This window comes from Filicampus tigris, chromosome 3 (genome assembly GCF_054856515.1).
Source record: "Filicampus tigris isolate MCC_2025a chromosome 3, RoL_Ftig_1.0, whole genome shotgun sequence".
Lineage (NCBI taxonomy): Eukaryota > Metazoa > Chordata > Actinopteri > Syngnathiformes > Syngnathidae > Filicampus > Filicampus tigris.
In genome coordinates this window covers 21,190,019-21,208,556 of record NC_141219.1, presented here as the reverse complement: position 1 = coordinate 21,208,556, position 18,538 = coordinate 21,190,019, and the positions used below count along the sequence as shown (strand labels likewise).

Genomic DNA, 18,538 nt, shown 5'->3' with positions numbered 1-18,538 from the left:
TGGACCGGAAACACTGGGAGATCCTCGTATTGTTGACGCCCATAATAAATGCATTGAAAAAACGGTCAAATGGACCCTGTCAAAAATGTTCAAAAAACTATCTAAAAAAATATGTAAACAAAAATCCATGATAGCCAACATGTGAGTATGCGGGGTCCATTGTACTGTCTAACGGTGCCATTTAAGTTTAAATTTGACATCCAGGAGATCACAAAAAGAACCTAGAAAAAATCCAAAGAACTGCTGGCCTCAGTTAAGGTCAGTGTTCACATCCACTATAAGAAAGACACTGGCCAAAAATGGCATCCACATATATTAGTATTAAAAATTGAATAGGAGAAAAACAATTATTGTGAAAATTTCAACATCCTAAATTCAACAAATCCAATTCAAACTCATATATCAAAAGATAATACTGTGTGTAAAAATGAGGCCAAGTGTTTAAAAAGATTTAAGACACACATGCCTAAATAGGGCTGTTTATTTTCTATTTTTAATTTTTGCAAATATTCCCTCATTTTGAGTTTTATGCTTGCAACACATTCCAAAAAGATAGGACAAAGGCATGTTTACCACTGTGTTACATTACCTTTACAACACTAAGCATTTGGAAACTGAGGACACTACTTGTTTTCAAGCTTTAGGTGAAATTCTTTCCTATTCTTCCTTAATGTATAGCTTCTGTTGCTCACCAGTCGGGAGTCTCTAATGATGTGTTTTGGACAGAAACAAAAAAATGCGAATGCTTTTTTTTTTACTTGCGTATGTGCAAGTGCATAACACATGGCATTAGGCGAAAAAAATGCTAAGTACTTAGCATTAGCCAACAAGTACATTCGGATGTATGTCCAAGTACACAGTTCGAAGACATTTGATACATGATCTGAAGCGGTGTTTCCGGCAGCAAATCCGATATTGTTGGTGAAAGACTTTCTTTGCTGCTGCAGAATGTCGTGGAGAGGATGTGAATGATTGTCCTAGATGGAGAGAAGTTTACTCAGCGAGCTCTGATCCCCCCACTGACTCAAGCATATCCATCTTCAGTCCCATGGTGTCAACAGCCTTCTTGATGAGTTTATTGACCCTTTTTTGTCCCTGGCACTGATTGATGCAGACAACAGCAAAGTAGAAGGCACTTGCTACCACAGACTGGTAGAACGTCTCCAACATCTTGCAGTACACACGGAAGGATCTGAGCTTCCTCAGGAAGTACAGTCTGCTCATTCTCTTCAAGTGAACAGCATCTATGTCGGTGCTCTAATCCAGTCCATTGCTACGCCAACTGCAAGTACTTGTACTGTTGCACAATCTCAAGCTTGTTGCACAATGTTGATTGGTTGAGCGGTGGTCCTGGACCTTTTCAAGTCCACAACCTTAGATTTGGTTGTCTTGAGGAGGAGATGGCACAGATGTTTCTGTATTTTTTTACACAAAGGCTTGAATCAATACTTCTACTTTAATCACAGTTTTTTGTATAATTGTCTGCATTACTTGTTCCACCTCTGCTTTTGTATTCAAATTCATTTTCATTATCACTTAATTGCACATCACTTTTACTGATGTAGTTTTTCCAGACCTTTTTTGATTGTTTTTTGTTTTTTTACAAAGGTATCTGTAGTGATACTTCAGTACACAGTGTGAGTACCATCAATGGCGTTTGTATTTAAATGTATTTCAGAGTCTGTACTATTTTACATTTACTTAGGTAAAAGAGTTGAATCAGTACTTGTGCTTTTACCAAAGCCTTTTTTACGCATGTACCTGTACTTCTAATTATGCGCAGTGTGTGAGTTATTTTGCCACATCAACTTTTGTATTTAAATACACTTCAAAATCTGTGCATTTTTACTTATTCTTAGTGGAACCAGTACTTATCATTTTTCAACACTTAGTATCTGTACTTTTACTTAACCACAGATTGTCAGTATTTTCCACATCTGCTTTTATATTAAATACATTTCAGAGTCTGTACTTTTTTGTTTACTTTTTACTTAAAGGGAAAGTCAACCCAAACATATATTTTTTTCAAGAATAGGCATGCAGAATGCAGGCCCACTAGTTGAAACACGGCATTCTGATTAATATTGCATTTGTAGAATATGACTTAAGCAGCAAAATCCACACATTTTTAGCCATCTCTAGGGGCGGCCATTTTGTCACATCTGTTGACTGACAATGACATCCGGATGGCCAGGGCTCAGGTAACGACCAATTACGGCTCAGCTTCCTGAGCCCTGAGTAGTTGTGATGTCTTTTTCAGTCGACAGAGGTGACAAAATGGCCGCCCCTAGAGATGGCTAAAAATGTTAACTCTAATTCTACAAATTCAATATTTATCAGAGTGCCTTTTTTTTCCACTAGTGGGCTTGCAAAGAACATATTCTTGAAAAAAAAAACCTTTGGGTTGACTTCCCCCTTAAGTTATGGTTATTGCCAGGGTTTTTTTTTTCACAATCTTTAAGATTTTGACACCTCTGCTCTTGTATTGATATACATTTCAGTCTGTACTTTTTTACTTTAACTTATTTGCTTTTTTTTTTACACAATAGGCTGTACTTTAAGTACCCATCGTGTGGGCACATGCATTTGCCACCTTTGAGCATAGTCCTAAAAAATATCTATTTAAGTACAGTAATGAAGTATTCGTAGTTAGTCACTTAAATTTCCACACTAAACAGTGGACACATGGCCTTTAAAAATGGGGGCGTGTAGCACAGGTCTCATCAGAAGGACATGCACGCTGGATTTACTGCCTTCACGCAAGGGGCGGGGGTGCAGTGTAGGTGGAGGAGAGTGAGGACAAGCTGCCGCATGATTTTTACACAGGCATTCATAACAGCGAAACGCGCGTTCGCGAACTAAAATGCTCGATTCCAATCCGAAGTTGTATGTCATCATCGCAGCTCACGATGTTGGATGCTGAAGGCGACGATGCGAGGTTTCTATTGGCTCTCGGCGGCGTCGCTCATTCGGATTGACTTTTTTTTTTCAATACGCACATACTTGCAGCTCTAACCAGCTGATGATGCCCAGGCAGTGAACGCGGAGCCTGGGAACAAGTGTTACATGCAACTTACGCCCCGTCGTCGGTGTTCGCTCTCACCTCCGTCCAAGGATTGAGTGAGTGATTTTTCATCATGTCACGACGCATAGGCCTGATTGGGTTTTTTTCTCCCCTCTACCTCCCCACTCTCTCTCTCATACAAGGCTCTTCATTTTCCCACCTCATCCTCTCCAATGTGCATGACGCCTGCTTGAGCATCCTCACCTTACATCTGTAAGGTAAACACATACACACATACACGCGCGTACTCAAAACCACACGCACTCACAAAGCACCGTCTCCGATGGCTTTTTCACGCGTCTTAATGATGGCTTGTTGAACTCGTTGAGAGTGCTCATTCGCGCGTCTTTGTCGGCGCAACATTGTCGTGAACGTACTCGGCATATAATGTATGCACCGGTTGCTGTGTAGGCTGTGGGTGAAGCGTGCACAGTGCTGGAATGGTGTCGGGCTCCGCAACGCAGTTATAGGTGCAGCAATGTCAGTGCAACATCCTCTCTTCATCACATTTCTTATCTCGCGCATAACCACGGGAGGCGTGTTTGTTTTACATCCGCACTATCAAAGTCATTCTTAATTTCAGGGCATGTTATATGCACAGGAAACGTGATAAGCATTGTCACGAGGACGTTTCTCAACCTATAGAGCTGCTCAGCTTTTTGGATAGGTTTGCTTAATGGGCTCACTCATATCCTTCGATGGCCTCAGTCGCTTCTCCTGGAAGGATATGTAGCAGAGTGTAGAGTGCACCGCATAGGAAGACGCCCACACAGGCACATGAGCCACAACATCATTAAAAGTGTGTTTTTGGAGATGATGAACAAGTGCTGGATGCATATAGCAGGAAGTAACAAATGATCAATTACTCTACTCAAGTAGATTGTTCAGGTATCTATACTTTGATTGAGTCATTCTTTTTCTGACGTCTTACTTTTGCTCCCTTGATTTGAAAGCAGATATCTGTACTTTCTAATCCTTACTTTGTCAAAATAGGCTTTGTAAAAAAAACAGGGACAGCAGAGACATGACGACAAAGCAAGAGTCAGGGAAACAAGACATTCCCCAATCCATGGCCTGTTTTTTGTTGTCACCTAGAATGTTTTGTTACAAATTTGTCTTGAAACAGTCTAAAAACCACAATCTTCAAATCTAATCAGAAAAACATACAACTAAGGGGAATTTTTCTGTTGTTGTCATTAGCTATTTAGTTTGTTGTTGTTGTTGCGCAATTCACTACAGCCATAGCTCTTGGTTATGGACACTCTTTGACGTGACCGCACTGCTGCGTCACTGGTTAAATCCACATCACAGGGTTTATGGATGCCATGTTGTCTGCATTCTTGGCATTGCCTTGGGTTAGCCATGGTCAGTTTTGGACATTTTCTGAGTGGATTTCTGGTGATTTTTGTCCGGACACAAGGCAGGCGGATGAATTTTTTTTTTTTTAAACGAGAAAGAAAGACGATGCAGGTAGGAGCTAAGGCCTATTAATCAAATATTAATTTAACAAAATCTAGTATCGCTACTTAAAATCAACAACAACAATGTATTTGTGGAATACAGGGCTACTACTCTTAGAAAGAAAACAGCAGACAAAGGCCGAAGAAAAAAAAAAGTTAGGTATTGCAACGATGGAATATGGATGTCTGTGGCTCAGGAGGTCATTTCCTGCTCTACATGCGCCCAAGTGCCCTTGAGCAGAACACTGAGGGGCAGCTCGACACAGCCGCTGTCGCCGTGTGAATAAGCGAATGTTTTGAGCACCCTTGATGAAGAAAAAAGCTGCAGACTACGACAGCCGTGCATTTGGCGCCCGTGTTCATCATGCTGCTGCTGAAACATTGTTTAGCATTCTTGAGTAATCGTTCTAGCCCTATAAATTAAGCTTGCACCTCTGGCTCGTGGGTAGTGTCAACTTAACATATGGGTGACGTTGACTGATCAAAGTTATTATTTTGTTTTGAAGAATTTGATCTTCAATTCACTGTGAAAATGTAATTGTTGATGTCAAAGCACTTGTAAAAATATGGGGGATATGCTCGAGATACACCGAGATACACCTCCCTGTGTGGAGTTTGCATGTTCTCCCCGTGCCTGCGTGGGTTTTCTCCGGGTACTCCGGTTTCCTCCCACATTCCAAAAACATGCATGGTAAGTTGATTGGACTCTCTAAATTGCCCCTAGGTGTGATTGTGAGTGCGGATGTTTGTCTCTGTGTGCCCTGCGATTGGCTGGCAACCAATTCGGGGTGTCCCCCGCCTACTGCCCGAAGACAGCTGGGATAGGCTAGCACGCCCGCGACCCTTGTGAGGATAAGCCGTATCGATAATGGATGGATGGATGGAGCTAACGAGCTCCCTCCACCGCAGTGGGGTCATCCAATTCGTAGGCGCCTCACTCTGTATTGTTGTGTGTGGGTTCCCACATAACAGAGACACTTGATTTAGGAGTTGGCGCGTTGCTCATTCATTTAAATTTGGCAGGCTTGTTAAAAAGACCTTTCTCTGCTATTGTCAAATTTTCAAGATCATTTTTTTGTCCATTACTCTTTATTTATTTGTAGGCCTACTCCTCCCACACCCTTTTAACACATTTCAACTTATTAAAACACACTTTATATAGAATATTCCTTTGCTCCTGTTCTCACTCTGGCTGTTGAAAAATGGGGACTTTCGTATACCATCACTCTGAGAAAATGAAGTGAAGACACTCTCTGGCTCACGGCACAGTTCTCCAAATTAGATGCGAAGCATGGGGTCTTAAGCTGTTTGTCGCTCCCAGTTGAAGTTTATTGTAAAACTGACACACAAATCGAAAGAGAATTAAATGTTGGATATTTAAACATCCAAATTTAACCAAATCACATCATTCTGTCCGCTTGCTTACAATGCAAAGCACAATAGACAGACAAAAGTAGCATGTTACGGTAATTTATAAACCTTCAACCAACTGCTACTTTAACGTGGAGCCGCAACACATACAATCAGCTTGTATTTTCTGCTTACTGGGACTTAAAGTAGTTGTGGACCATCTCTGCCTCTTGTACTTGCTCTTAATTACATTGCATCTAGCTTAGAGTTGCCAATCATGTTGCAGCACGTTACTACTCTGATGGCTCACAACTCTAAATTAGAACTTGCCTGTACAGTATACAGAACGATAAAAACTAGGGGTGTAACAAAAAACGCTTTGAACCACAAAACTGTGAGGCAGACGTGCTAACCAGTCGACCACCGTGCCGCCCGGAACATTTACACTACTGACAAATTCATTCAAATGTGTCTAAAATAACAACAAAAAAGTAAATGCATCATACACTATCAAACTTAGCCATACGATATCGAATGGAATCGTAACCTCGCTGAGTCGAACCGAATCGAATCGTTCCACTTTCAAAATGAACTGTCCTTGAATCGTTTCTCACCTAGCACATCGAAAACCATATGGAATCGTCTTTTGTGGAGAGGTGCACACCCCTAATAAAAACCCATAAAAGACAATAACTTAAAAATCCTTAATATAGGGAGTTCACAAAAATTGGATGTACAAATTAGATCAGTAATTCTAATTTTGCCTATTTGCCGCCTCCTGTGCTTCAGCCTGATGAGATCGAAAGGGACAGGGAACGTTCGGTGTGTGGAAATTATGCTGAAGTCAGCCATGATTTATAGATGGCCTCAAGGAAATGCTGAATTTCTTTACATTTAACATTTAACAACCATCTGTGCCAAGAATGTATCAATATGGAATCACACAAAGTAGGAAATTGGACTGATCCCTTTGATAATTGGCATTTGAAGAAAAGACAATTGGACCACTCATTAAGAGAATGAACACTCGTTATTTTTCTATATATGCTTTTAAATAACCGTGTTGAAATCATTCAACACTAAACTGTATTCAAATAAATCTTTTACCAATGACACTTTTGTGTTCTTCGTTGAGGCAGCTCAAGCCTGAGGCTGAAGCCAACACTAACAGACTAAAACAACTTCAGCTTTTTGAGAATTACCAAGTCAATTTGCTCAGTGGTGACAACCAATCAGAGCTCATTTACAGTTAAAAAGACACGTTAACGTGGCCATCCAGCAGGGGTGTTTTCAGTCTTCATTTTGCAACAGTCCGTGTTATATTTATTTACAATGAGATTTGTTCCTGTCAGACTTTCTGTTGCTCTCTCCAAACAAGACAGTTGTGTCCTTACAGCACTCACACTCTGTACTTAAGTAGGAGTGCAGATACTTAGGTGAAAATGCTCATAAAAGTATTGATCCAACTCATGTACATATGTAAAAGTGCAAACGATCAGACTCTAAAATGTACTTAAAGCGGAAGTCAACCCAATTATATTTTTTTCAAGAATATGTTCCCAGCAGGCCCACTAGTTGAAACACGGCATTCTGATGAATTTTGCGTTTGTGCAAGTTAAGCAGCAAAATGCACTCGCTTTTAGCCATCTCCGGGGGCGGCCATTTTGTCTTCTGTCGACTAAAAATGACATCACAACTGCTCACAACGAGCAATCACGGCTCAGATTCAGAGAACAGTTCAGCCGTGATTGCTCGTTGTGAGCAGTTGTGATGTCATTTTCAGTCGACAGAAGGCAAAATGGCAGGCCCAGGGGATGGCTAAAAACGGGTGGATTCAATCTTATTCCACAAACGCAAAATTTATCAGAATGCCGTTTTTCAACAAGTATGTCTGCTGGGAACATATTCTTGAAAAAAATATGTTTAGATTGACTTCCGCTTTAAGTACAAAATTAAAAAATGTTTTTTTTAATTGTCAATTATATACATACCCGTTTTGATAACTAGGTACAAAAAACTCACACGCACAAAAACATTTCCTTCTTTTATTAACTAATGTCATGCTTGCATTGAGAAGAAGGGAAAAAAATCACATTACACATGTTTTCTTTAACTGCATTGACTTAGAATTTTATGCCATCAAAACAACTTGTGGCCATAGTTTTGCTAAAGTTATGTATTGTGTAACAATAAAATGATGTGTTTTTTCAGTTGAAAAGGAGAATTCTTGATTACCAGAAGCTAGTATTTTTTTAGGCAGGCACAAGACACGACATATTCGCCACGAATCCTTCTTGTCACCCATAACACCATAATTGACGAGGGGTGTTCGATAACACTTTCTTTCACGAGCATTCTTTCTTGAGTACCGATACCACTGGTTCTTTTGATACATAAAACATGTCTACACAAAGACAGACAATTGTGAACAAAGACCTTTTGTTCTTTCTGCACACATGATGATTGACTGATGTGCCAAACTGCAGCAGCGAAGTGCCAACTACTGGCGAGGAGGATTTACTCAATGGCAATGCCTCAAGTAACGGTGGCTGGTGTCAGTAGCCTTTGTGAGTACCCAAAACCAAGTAGTCACCCATCTGTCTCTGTTTTTTTTTGTGCCTAATAAGGCCCCTAACATCTCAAACAATCAAGATGGTCTCACCATTTATTGTGTGTCATAATCGTGTTGTCGTCATGCGCAGAGGTTGAAAAAAAACGCTGGGCGGTTTTCCTCACTCATTTGTTGGATAGCTGTCAATTTTGAGCAGATAGGTCCGCCTAGTGAGGGTAAGCGCTTTGGAAAATGGATGGATGGATTGATGGGTTACTTTTATCCAAGGTTGGGCTAATTACATTGATCCAGCAGATCGGCCTGAAAACTGGATTCGGGCGGGCTGAAGAGTTGGACGCCATTTTGGGCAGTGTTCTGAAGTTGAAGTAAATTTAATATAAGATTATTTAGCATCACCGTAAAGCAGCGTTGGATCCGTCCATTTTGGACCCAACGCTGGGTTAGATATATCATCCAATTTGGCTTACTTTTAACCCAGCAGGTTTAAGAGCGCAAGGAAGAGAAAGGACAGTTATCTGTTTTCAAATCAGGGCGTAAAAGTGAAACGTAAGAAAAATACATCTCAAGTAAAGCTCAGGTACCTGTTACTACTTTAGTACAGTTAACAAAGTCATTATTACCCTCCACTGATAGTTACTACAGCTACATGACAAAAATATCTTGATGATCAAGTACACCTCATGATTGACAACAATCCGCTTTACGTACCGGCCTGCAAGCCTTCCTTCTCAGTATTTTGACCTTTGGTGTGTTTGTTTTTGTCTTCCAGACACAGCGGGAGAGTGGAGGCTTCGAAAAGAGTGAGCGAGGAATAACCTGAAGAAAACGGGAGTCATAAATAAAAGAAAATGACATTTTCAAGCGCCAGAGCAGTCGTTTGAAGCAAAGGGTGACGTGAAGACGAAGAGGACTTACGAAGATGGGGCGTGGTCAGAGGCTCGCCGCATTTCTCTTGGACTCCACAGTTGCCTCCATCTCCATCTCGCCGCAAGATTGTCACCGCTGAAACGCAAGTGTCTCGTTTCACCTGCTGCAGGAGCTCCGCCAAACGGTGATGTGATGAATAAGTTTGAAGTGCTTGGCATTGTGGGTGAAGGTGAGTTGCTGGATTCTGTTTCATGCGTTCATACGTCAGCTGCGCACGTGCCTTGGCCACAGGAGGCAGGCAGAGTTTATTCTCATCTCATTTTTATGTTTTATGGTGTGCCGCGAAGGTTGCTTGTGTGAGATTTCGATCGCTGTGCAGATGAAACCGGCAAACAACAATCAGAATCATGTAATATTTTTTACAACACAAAATACCATTATGACCTACATTAAAATGCAGAATTAGCGTAGGCAGTGGTGTGCAAAGCGGAGTGAGGGGTTGCGGCGAGGGGGGTCGCAGACGAATGATTGTGAAAATTACTGTTAATATGGCGACACACATGACACATTAGGCTGCTTGATACACACATGTCAAGTGTATTTTAGTATAGAGTGTATTGTAGTGCTGCCCGGTCCAAATTTTTCTTTGACAGGGGGATGGGTAACCACCGCCTCAGGAGGATGGCGTGGGCCATCGCCTCCCCCCAGACACCCCCCCCCCCCATCCCCTTTGCACACAACTGATCTTTTGTTTTCTCTGCTTTGGTTTTGAATGTTGTTAACTGTTGTGTTTGTAAATCCGTGTAGCTGTTGTCTTGCTGTTGTGAAGCACATTGTGTATGAAATGTGCTATATACTGTCAATAAAACTGCCTTGCCTTGCCATGAATATGTGCATCCGCAGGTGCCAAGTGAAAATTGACCTAACATTAAATTCATTCTCGCTGCTATTTAGAATGAAACAAATTTACTAATTTGTTTTTGAAATTTGAAAATGACTGAATAAGGGTCCCTGTTGTTGTGACCTGTGTCAATGAAGGACTGCTTTAGGTCTGTATTTGAGCTCTCGAAGGCGAGCAGGTGACATTTTTGTTTTTGACACGGTTTGTTCATTATTTCAGCATACTTGCAACGTTGTGATGACTTGTAATTATTGCAGTGGGGTTTCAGTATTACCAACAAATATTTTGGATTTTATTTTGATTAGATATGAAATTAAAGTTAAAAATGTAAATCTTTATTCAGCAGAATTAATTTTTGATAGATAGATAGATAGATAGATAGATAGATAGATAGATAAAAGTTATGATACAGTATGCAATGCATCGTATGTATGCAAAATATTACGCATTGAAAGTCATTTTTTAACACTGAATACAAATTGATTGGTACAGAATGACCAAACACGCCTCACCTGTTTTTTGGTCATACTGTATGACATTCGTAAGCTGAGCAGTGATTGGTTGGTACCCGAGCATTGAGCAACTATGATATCATTTTCAGTTGACAGAAAGTGACAAAATTAAAAATTACACAAATGCAATATTATTCAGAATACCGTGTGGAGCTGCTTCGAACATATTATTGTAAAGAACATTTTTGGCTTGACTTCCACTTTAAGAAACTGTTTCAGAAAATCATTGAAATAATTTGTGGAATTTGTTTTCATTTCAGATCTTGTTATGGGTGCATGTGCAATGTGATACAGTATTAGAAAAAAACAGTGAAGAAGTGTGTGGGAGTGGTTGTACGCTTCATGCCTTAGTTGTTTTTATTTTGCTGCTTCTCACCTCGTGCATGTTTGGGAGGCCACAACATAATTAAGAGTTTGCACCTTTACAGCACATCTCACATTCATGTCTTATTGATCTTTTTTTTCCCGTTTCTCTATGAAGGCGCATACGGAGTGGTGCTCAAGTGCAGACATAAGGTAAGAATTCTCATCACTGCAGGTCTATTGTTGATTTATATTACATCAAATATCACAGTTTGTTTTGGAGGCACCCTTGTTGTGGTTAAACTACATCAGAGTTCAGTGGTAAAATAGGATTAATGTCTATTTTCAGGCTCATGTATAATTTGATTGATTTCCAGTAGCTCTTTGAGTTTCCAAATGAATGACATTCATGGATTTGACATGAATTGCACTTTCAGCGGTGCCTTTATATACTTGAATGATTATGTGTCTTCATCTGGATGCGGTTTCTCGGCAGCATGTTTATCAAAACATCGGCAATCTTGTCAGGCTGTGAAGTCTTGTGAATTGCACTCTCACAAATTGCCAGGCACTCTTACAGAAATTACAGTATATTTCAATTGAAATGCAAGGGAAGATGAGATTTTTTGTTAGGGAGGACATACCAGTGGAAAGATAGACAACAGAATAATTAACAGTAAACACAGCCCTGAACACACACAACTCACAAAAAGTTGGAGGTGTTGGGTTTTCAGGTGACATTTCAGGATGAAGCGAAAATGCACTATAACCAGGGGTGCACATAAGCTGTGCGGAGGGCTGCATGCGAAGTTAAAATGTGACCAAATTCAATTGCCTCAGCGCACATTTGTGTTCCAGGCATATTGCAGCTCAGTGGCTGCGGGCAGGGCAGACAACCGTCGGAAAGTTGAAGACAAGTCAGCAGCCATGACAATTGTTTATCTTGGGTTAACTTCAGAATAAAAGACTCCTAAGGCATCGATGTACAGCAGAGATCGGTAACAAAGCTCGGTTTTTGGAAATGTTGTCCTGACAATTCTATTGTGGGCCGACATTACATTCTCATCAGTTAAACCCTGTTTTTCCTACTAAAAATATCATATTACCAGTAGGGATGTAACGATACTGACAGATCACGGTATTGCAGTAAGCCTCACTGAATTGCAGCAAGGTTCATCCTGCACACTCTGTGTGTTTTCCCATAGCTTTTTTTTTTTAATTTTATCATTATTATTATTTTTTTTTTCAAAAAGACACCTTCAAATTTATTACTGCATGTGTACTTCTGTCCCTGTTCACCCAAAATTCGTACAACTCCAAATTGGTATTATTGCTGCAGCAATAATCATTCTACTTTATGCTCACAAAGAGAAAAATGTCCATTGAGAAATTATCTGCTCACAAATTTGACTGTCTTTGTCATGTGTTTCGCATAAATATGGATGTCCCGATCACAGTTACGAGTCTTTGGTTTTAGATCTGCCGATACCTAGTACTGATCCGATTCCATGACAATACAGAAAAAAATAAAAAAATAAAAATAAAAAATTGCATACAAATTGTCTCAAATGAAATTAATATAGACATGAACATACAGACACGTTTCTGTACATGTACATTGTTCGTACATGTAAATAAATGTGTATATACAGTATGTTATACATATTTACCGTACTTGTATATTAGAGTATATTGGAGAATCCACCAATTCACCGCCAATTGCTTTTTGTCACACTCTCAAAATAACCTAAAGTTCTATCTTTTTTTCTTTTTTTCAGCTCTAAATTTGTTGCTACCCATATAGAACAACTCAAAACGTGTATTGCTTGTAAATGTAGGTCAGTGGTTCCCATAGTGTTCAGACAAGCAGAGAAGGGTTAAGCATATTTTAATCAATCAGCAATGTTGTGATCCAATTGAGATTAGAGTTCAAGGAAGAAAACTAGAGCTATTATTAACACGAATATCCAAGGTCCATTAGTGGAGTGATCCTGAATTGTTTAATTTTAGTAAGAGCTGCAAAATGGCCACAAATGATTTCATAGTCTCTTCTATTCCTTTTAATTAATTACTGTATTGGCTTTTGATGTGACAGATGCATATGACAGAGGGATTTTCCGTAGATTTGGCTTGTAAGCTATTTCTGTAATGTTCGGTGATAGACTGGTGACCAGTTGAGGATGTAGCCTGCCTCATCTGGGATCGGCTCCAGTTACCCGTGATCGTAATGAGGACAAGTAGCATTGAAAATGAATGGCTCGATAGTTTAACCACTCAGTGTGTATATATATATATATATATATATATATATATATGTATATATATATATATATATATATATATATATATATATGTATATATAAAATAGTATTTATTAGGTTCACAATTTAGTCTTAACAGAGAGCAAGATACAGTTCAATTTGCTATAAAGCAAAAAACATTCCCTGTTATAAAAGCACAAAATAGAATAAAAACCTGCGCATTAGGGTTGTTCATAAATAATAATAATAATAATAATAATAATAATAATAATAATAATAATAATAATAATAATAATAATAATAATAATGGGCGGCACGGTGGTCGACTGGTGAGCACGTCCGCCTCACAGTTCAGAGGTCGTGGGTTCGATCCTGGCTCCGGCCTCCCTGTGTGGAGTTTGCCTGATCTCCCCGTGCCTGCGTGGGTTTTCTCCGGGTACTCCGGTTTCCTCCCACATTCCAAAAACATGCTTGGTAAGTTGACTGGACTCTCTAAATTGCCCCTAGGTCTGATTGTGAGTGTGGTTGTTTGTCTTAGTGTGCCCTGCGATTGGCTGGCAACCAATTCAGGGTGTAGACTACGACAGCATTTTTCAACATCGCAATCAAATGGCCGACACACTATGCTAATGCTATCAATATTGCTGTCTTGGTAAAGTTCAAGAACTGTACAAAAAAAAAAAAAAAGCTGCCGAGTGAACAGGACGCTGTTTGGCTGTGAACATCACAGTATGCCTCATAGTATGCCCGATGCTGATTGGCTGACAAATGGACGTATTTTCGGTGCTTCGCTCTGCGTCCCACCGCTCCAAACGCATCATTCGCACCGCCCCGCACTCAACCGCGCCCGCCCCCGCGAACTACATTGACTCCAATTGAAACGCTCCCACCGCAGTTGGTGTGAACGTAGCATGAATGCAGCATCAGGCGTTGACTTTTTTCCCCTTCAGACGTATTCGTGGTATGACTGCGTGCACCGAACCGTAGGCTGAGATGAAATTTGGCCGCCTCGCGAGCACGTCACACTCCGGACTAAAATCCACTTCCCGCCATGCTTAGTCCAGCCATTTTTAAAAAGATGTCAGCCCCCCACCCTTCCACCCCAATAATGGGCATCCGGCCGGGCCGGAGGGTCCGACCGGTCCGGCCCAGGGACGGACTGCCCAGCTCTGGTTTTAAACTAGGGTTTGAATTCAATTTAGGGTTTCAAAATAGGAGTATGGTTAAGGTCAAATTTGGTTTTCACACTCGGTTAAATTGGGGTGTTTAGTTTGTGTTTAAAATTGGGGTTGTAAAGTAGGAGTTGGGTTTCACATTTGGGTCAGGGTTTCAAATTGGTGTTTCAAACTAGGAGTAGGGTTTCAAAGTAGGGTTTAAAAAAGTAGAGTAGGGTTACAATCTAGAAGTAGGGTTTGACACTAAAGTTTCAAAGTAGAGTTTCAAATTAGGGTTTCAGGCTAAGAGTAGGGTGTGAAACTAGGGTTTCAAACTAGAGTAGGGTTTCAAATTGGGGTTTTAAACTAAGAGTAGGGTTTGAAAGTAGTGTTTCAAACTAGAGTAGGGTTTTAAATTAGGGTTTCAAAGTAGGGTTAGAGTTTCAAGTTACGGTTTCAAACTAAGAGTAGGGTTTGAAACTAGGGGTTCAAACTAGAGTACGCTTTCAAATTAAGGATCAAAACTACGGCTAGAGTTTCAAGTTAGAGTTTCAAACTAGAGTAACGTATCAAATAACAGTTTGAAAAAAGGCTTATCTATTTTGAGTATTTTCAGCATGGGCTTGTCAAATGCTGTTTCTTAATTCCACGAAATGCTGCTGAAATGTGATTGTTGTGATTGAACGACCTGCCGCATAATTCCCGTTAACATGTTGGTCAAGGCGATTTATGTTCTCATGTGAAGCCAGATCCTGACCGGATTAATAGTACATTTCCTGTACAAGAGCAGTTATTTTTACTTTTCTCAGCTGGAAGCAGGGGAAAAGAAAAATGGTTGGAAGGGAGCAAACAAGAGAAGCAACGTGAGAGAACGTGCATGTGATAGAATGGAGGGAGGAGGTACTGAATTGAATATGTAGACCTTGCAGATGGTAACTGGGTCACCCTATTAAGAGTGGAAAGCCGAGCTGGGATTGCTTTGAGTCAATCATAAGAATATAGGAAGCCACACAGTTGCTACTGGGCTGCGACCTAAGTGAGTGACTGTGATGGCACTTAACTTAATGCATTCCAAAGGTATACGTCTAAATAATGCATTCTTGTACACTATGGTGCGACTTGGAGGGAATATTTAATTAGCTGAGCAAACAAACGCGTGCCAGCGTTTGTGCAATGTTCCGCCACTCTGTGCAAGTGTTGTAGCCTATGTGGGTGTGTGTATGGAGGCTTACGTGTTATCTTGAATTTGGGAGTGACAATAGCACACGCTGGCTAGCATGTAGCCAGTGCTTCCTGAAGCCAATTTCACAGTGCTAAAGTGACCTGTGAATTAATTACATGAAACACAGTGAAGTGATTTTGGAAGTTATGCAAGCTGAAGCAAAAGAAAAAAAACAACTTTCTGATGACTGTGAACACGTGCAGTTTGTGTTTGTCTGTGTAATAAGCAAAGCATCAACCCAATATTGAACCCATGTTACATTAGCGACCTGTTTAGTTCATTAATGCAACACAAACAAATCACATGAGGCTCATCAATGTATTAGCTACAGTGGAATGCAAGCCTAAAAAACGCATTAACACGAACTTATGTGACATCACACTTGTGCAAACAAATATGTGCAGTGGCAAAAATAGAATGGCAGAATGCTCTAGTAGCTAACAGGAATAAACGTGTGATCAACTTTTGATATCAAAAGAAGCAAAACCTGCGCATTCTGTATCAGTGTGGACAAAATGGCAAGTAATCATCCAGTTTTAAGTCATATTGTGACAATCTGGAGCTGCTTGTGTCCTGAGCAGACTAAAAGTCAGAGGTTATTTATAACTGTGCTGACACCACAGTGGCTCCGAAGGCTGATGAGTGAAGGTCAGCGACGCCACACACGATTAAAACAATCATCAGCACCATGTGAGATCCTGTCACAGAGCTTGAACGCAGCCTGCTCCATCATGTGTGAGTGCTAATAACGGGGAAGTCCCTCTCTGACATTCACATCCACTTGTCTTCAACTTCAGCTGCAAGAACATGTCGTTGGATTACATTTCTCTCCTCAGACAACATGTAAAAATGATGTGCGTTTTTATTTTCGCTCTCTGAAGCATCTTAAGCTAAACAGTGGCTTTGTGTGGGCGATCTCGCTGCCAGCCCCTCGCTGTGCACCAACACTGAGGCACCTCTGTTGTCTGACCCCTCTAGAAGAAAACAATAGAGAAGCATTGGAATCGAAGAGGTGACAGAGAGAGACTCACGTGTGCTGTCGTTCTCTTAGTCTTTAGTCCCTCTTCTGCCCGTGAGTCATTTGTTAAATCTGAATATAGATTTGGATTTAATTGAAGCACTGGAGAATCAAATGCATCTAAGCTAGTGATTCTCAAACTTTTCATTCTCAACCATCCTGACCAACATTCAAATGAAGAAGTGTAGTACTCCTTAGTGTGTAATCAAAAACGGGGCAAATGTTATATTCCTGAAAAATGTATTTTATACTATTGTAAGTCACTGTATCATTATGCACAGGTTGACCATTAGTAAGAAAACTGTATTTAAGTAATTATTCAATTCAAATGTATTAAACATAAAAGGTGAACGTTAGTAAAAATGTAAAAAAAAAATAAAAATAAGTTAAGCCACTTAAACGTAATTGCTTTCATAAAATATATCTATTGGTTTTCCCTTAAAGGGGGCTTGTTGGAGTTAAAACTGCTGGCAAGACCTGAACCGGTAGCCTCATTTCTCTTATTCTAACCTCCCTCAAGTCTCTGACCAAAGTCGCGCCTCACTAACATGAACATGCACTGTATGCAATGTGCACTGTAAACAAGTCGAACAGTTGCTATGTTGTTAGCATGACTTATTCATAATCGAGTGATACAATAAAGTAAGGGCTCTATTTTCCTGATTGTTGTAAGTCCTGCATGGCGTGTGGTCTATTTCTAAGAAGAGTTGGGTTAGCCCTGATATTGATCATTTTGCAGGCCGGCGGATTTGAAAGAGGGAGTGCTGTGCCACTGTCGGAGTGGTCACAATCTATTTCAATCATGGCCAATCAAAGTAACTCATTTCCCTTAAATGCGGCACACTTGTCGCCAAAGCTGGGCAGTCCGTGCCTGGGCCGGACCGATCGGACCCTCCGGCCCGGCCGGATGCCCATTTATGGGGCGGGGGGTGGGGGCTGACAAATTTAAACAAATGGCTGCTAAGCATGGCCGGTAGTGGATTTTAGTCCGACCCACTAATCGGCCCTCATGCGTTTGACGAGGTCGCGAGGCGGCCAAATTTCATCTCAGCCTACTCAGTGAAAGGCTTCTTTTTAGGCTTCTTTCTACACCCGCGTCGGCGCGAGCGGCAACTGCCGCATTGATTCACATGACCGGCACATTGTGCTGTTGGCGACAGGTCTGCAAGACATGCCACGCACACATCAGGAATTGTTGTTGCTCTGATCGGTCCATTATGTCACATGCTGCGATGACATACGAGTTTCCCACACGGAGAGGAGGAGAGAGAGGACGCAGCACGCAGCTCGTTGCTGCTGCGAAGCAAACTAGTTTGGCAATAACATTAAAAGCATCCTCTAGTCATCTCAGTCCCTTTATGGTTGTAGCAGGCACGATATCCATTGTTGTCGCTGTCTTTTTGAAGCGACGCCCTCCGACTTGGAACTAGGGGTGGGCGGATCGATCCAAATATCGATACTATCGATACTAAGCAAGTACTTGGATCGGATTGATACTATTGTCCTGCGATGGATACTTCGCTCCTCCACCAATTTCCTCAAAGCGCAGCTACTCTGCGCAAATAGTGCCCCTCCCCCCACATTCCAATTCCTTCTTTGTTATTAACTTCTTAACTAGTTGACTTGTAATTTCATTGTGACTTGCCAATCTGCAAATCTCTGGAGTTCCATAATTAGTCTATGTATCGTTGCAGCTCTGTCACTTTGCACCACAAGATTTGTGAGACTCCAACTACCAGAGACAAATTCCTAGTGTCTTTTATCATACTTGGCCAATACAGATGATTTGATTCTGGAATTCGGGGGGAAACGAGTTGACAATGTGATTGCTGTTTACTGCGTAGAATATTTATA

At 40.8% G+C, this 18,538-nt stretch overlaps 1 protein-coding gene across 6 annotated transcripts in view; it reads left to right on the top strand.

Annotated features, from left to right (window-relative positions):
• The first annotated feature begins 2,793 nt into the window (after positions 1-2,793).
• Positions 2,794-18,538, top strand: part of cdkl5 (cyclin dependent kinase like 5) — a 44,500-nt gene continuing 28,755 nt past the window's right edge. For 2 of the 6 annotated variants that reach the window (XM_086025896.1, XM_086025890.1), the window contains exons 1-3: positions 2,794-3,282; positions 9,216-9,542; positions 11,208-11,242. In XM_086025896.1, coding sequence (XP_085882022.1) covers positions 9,506-9,542; positions 11,208-11,242 — 72 coding nt within the window. In that variant the 5' untranslated portion in view covers positions 2,794-3,282; positions 9,216-9,505. Of the gene's footprint in view, positions 3,283-4,451; positions 4,535-9,215; positions 9,543-11,207; positions 11,243-18,538 lie in introns of those variants that run through there. The other 4 variants (XM_086025893.1, XM_086025894.1, XM_086025891.1 and 1 more) reach the window with 4 other exon arrangements.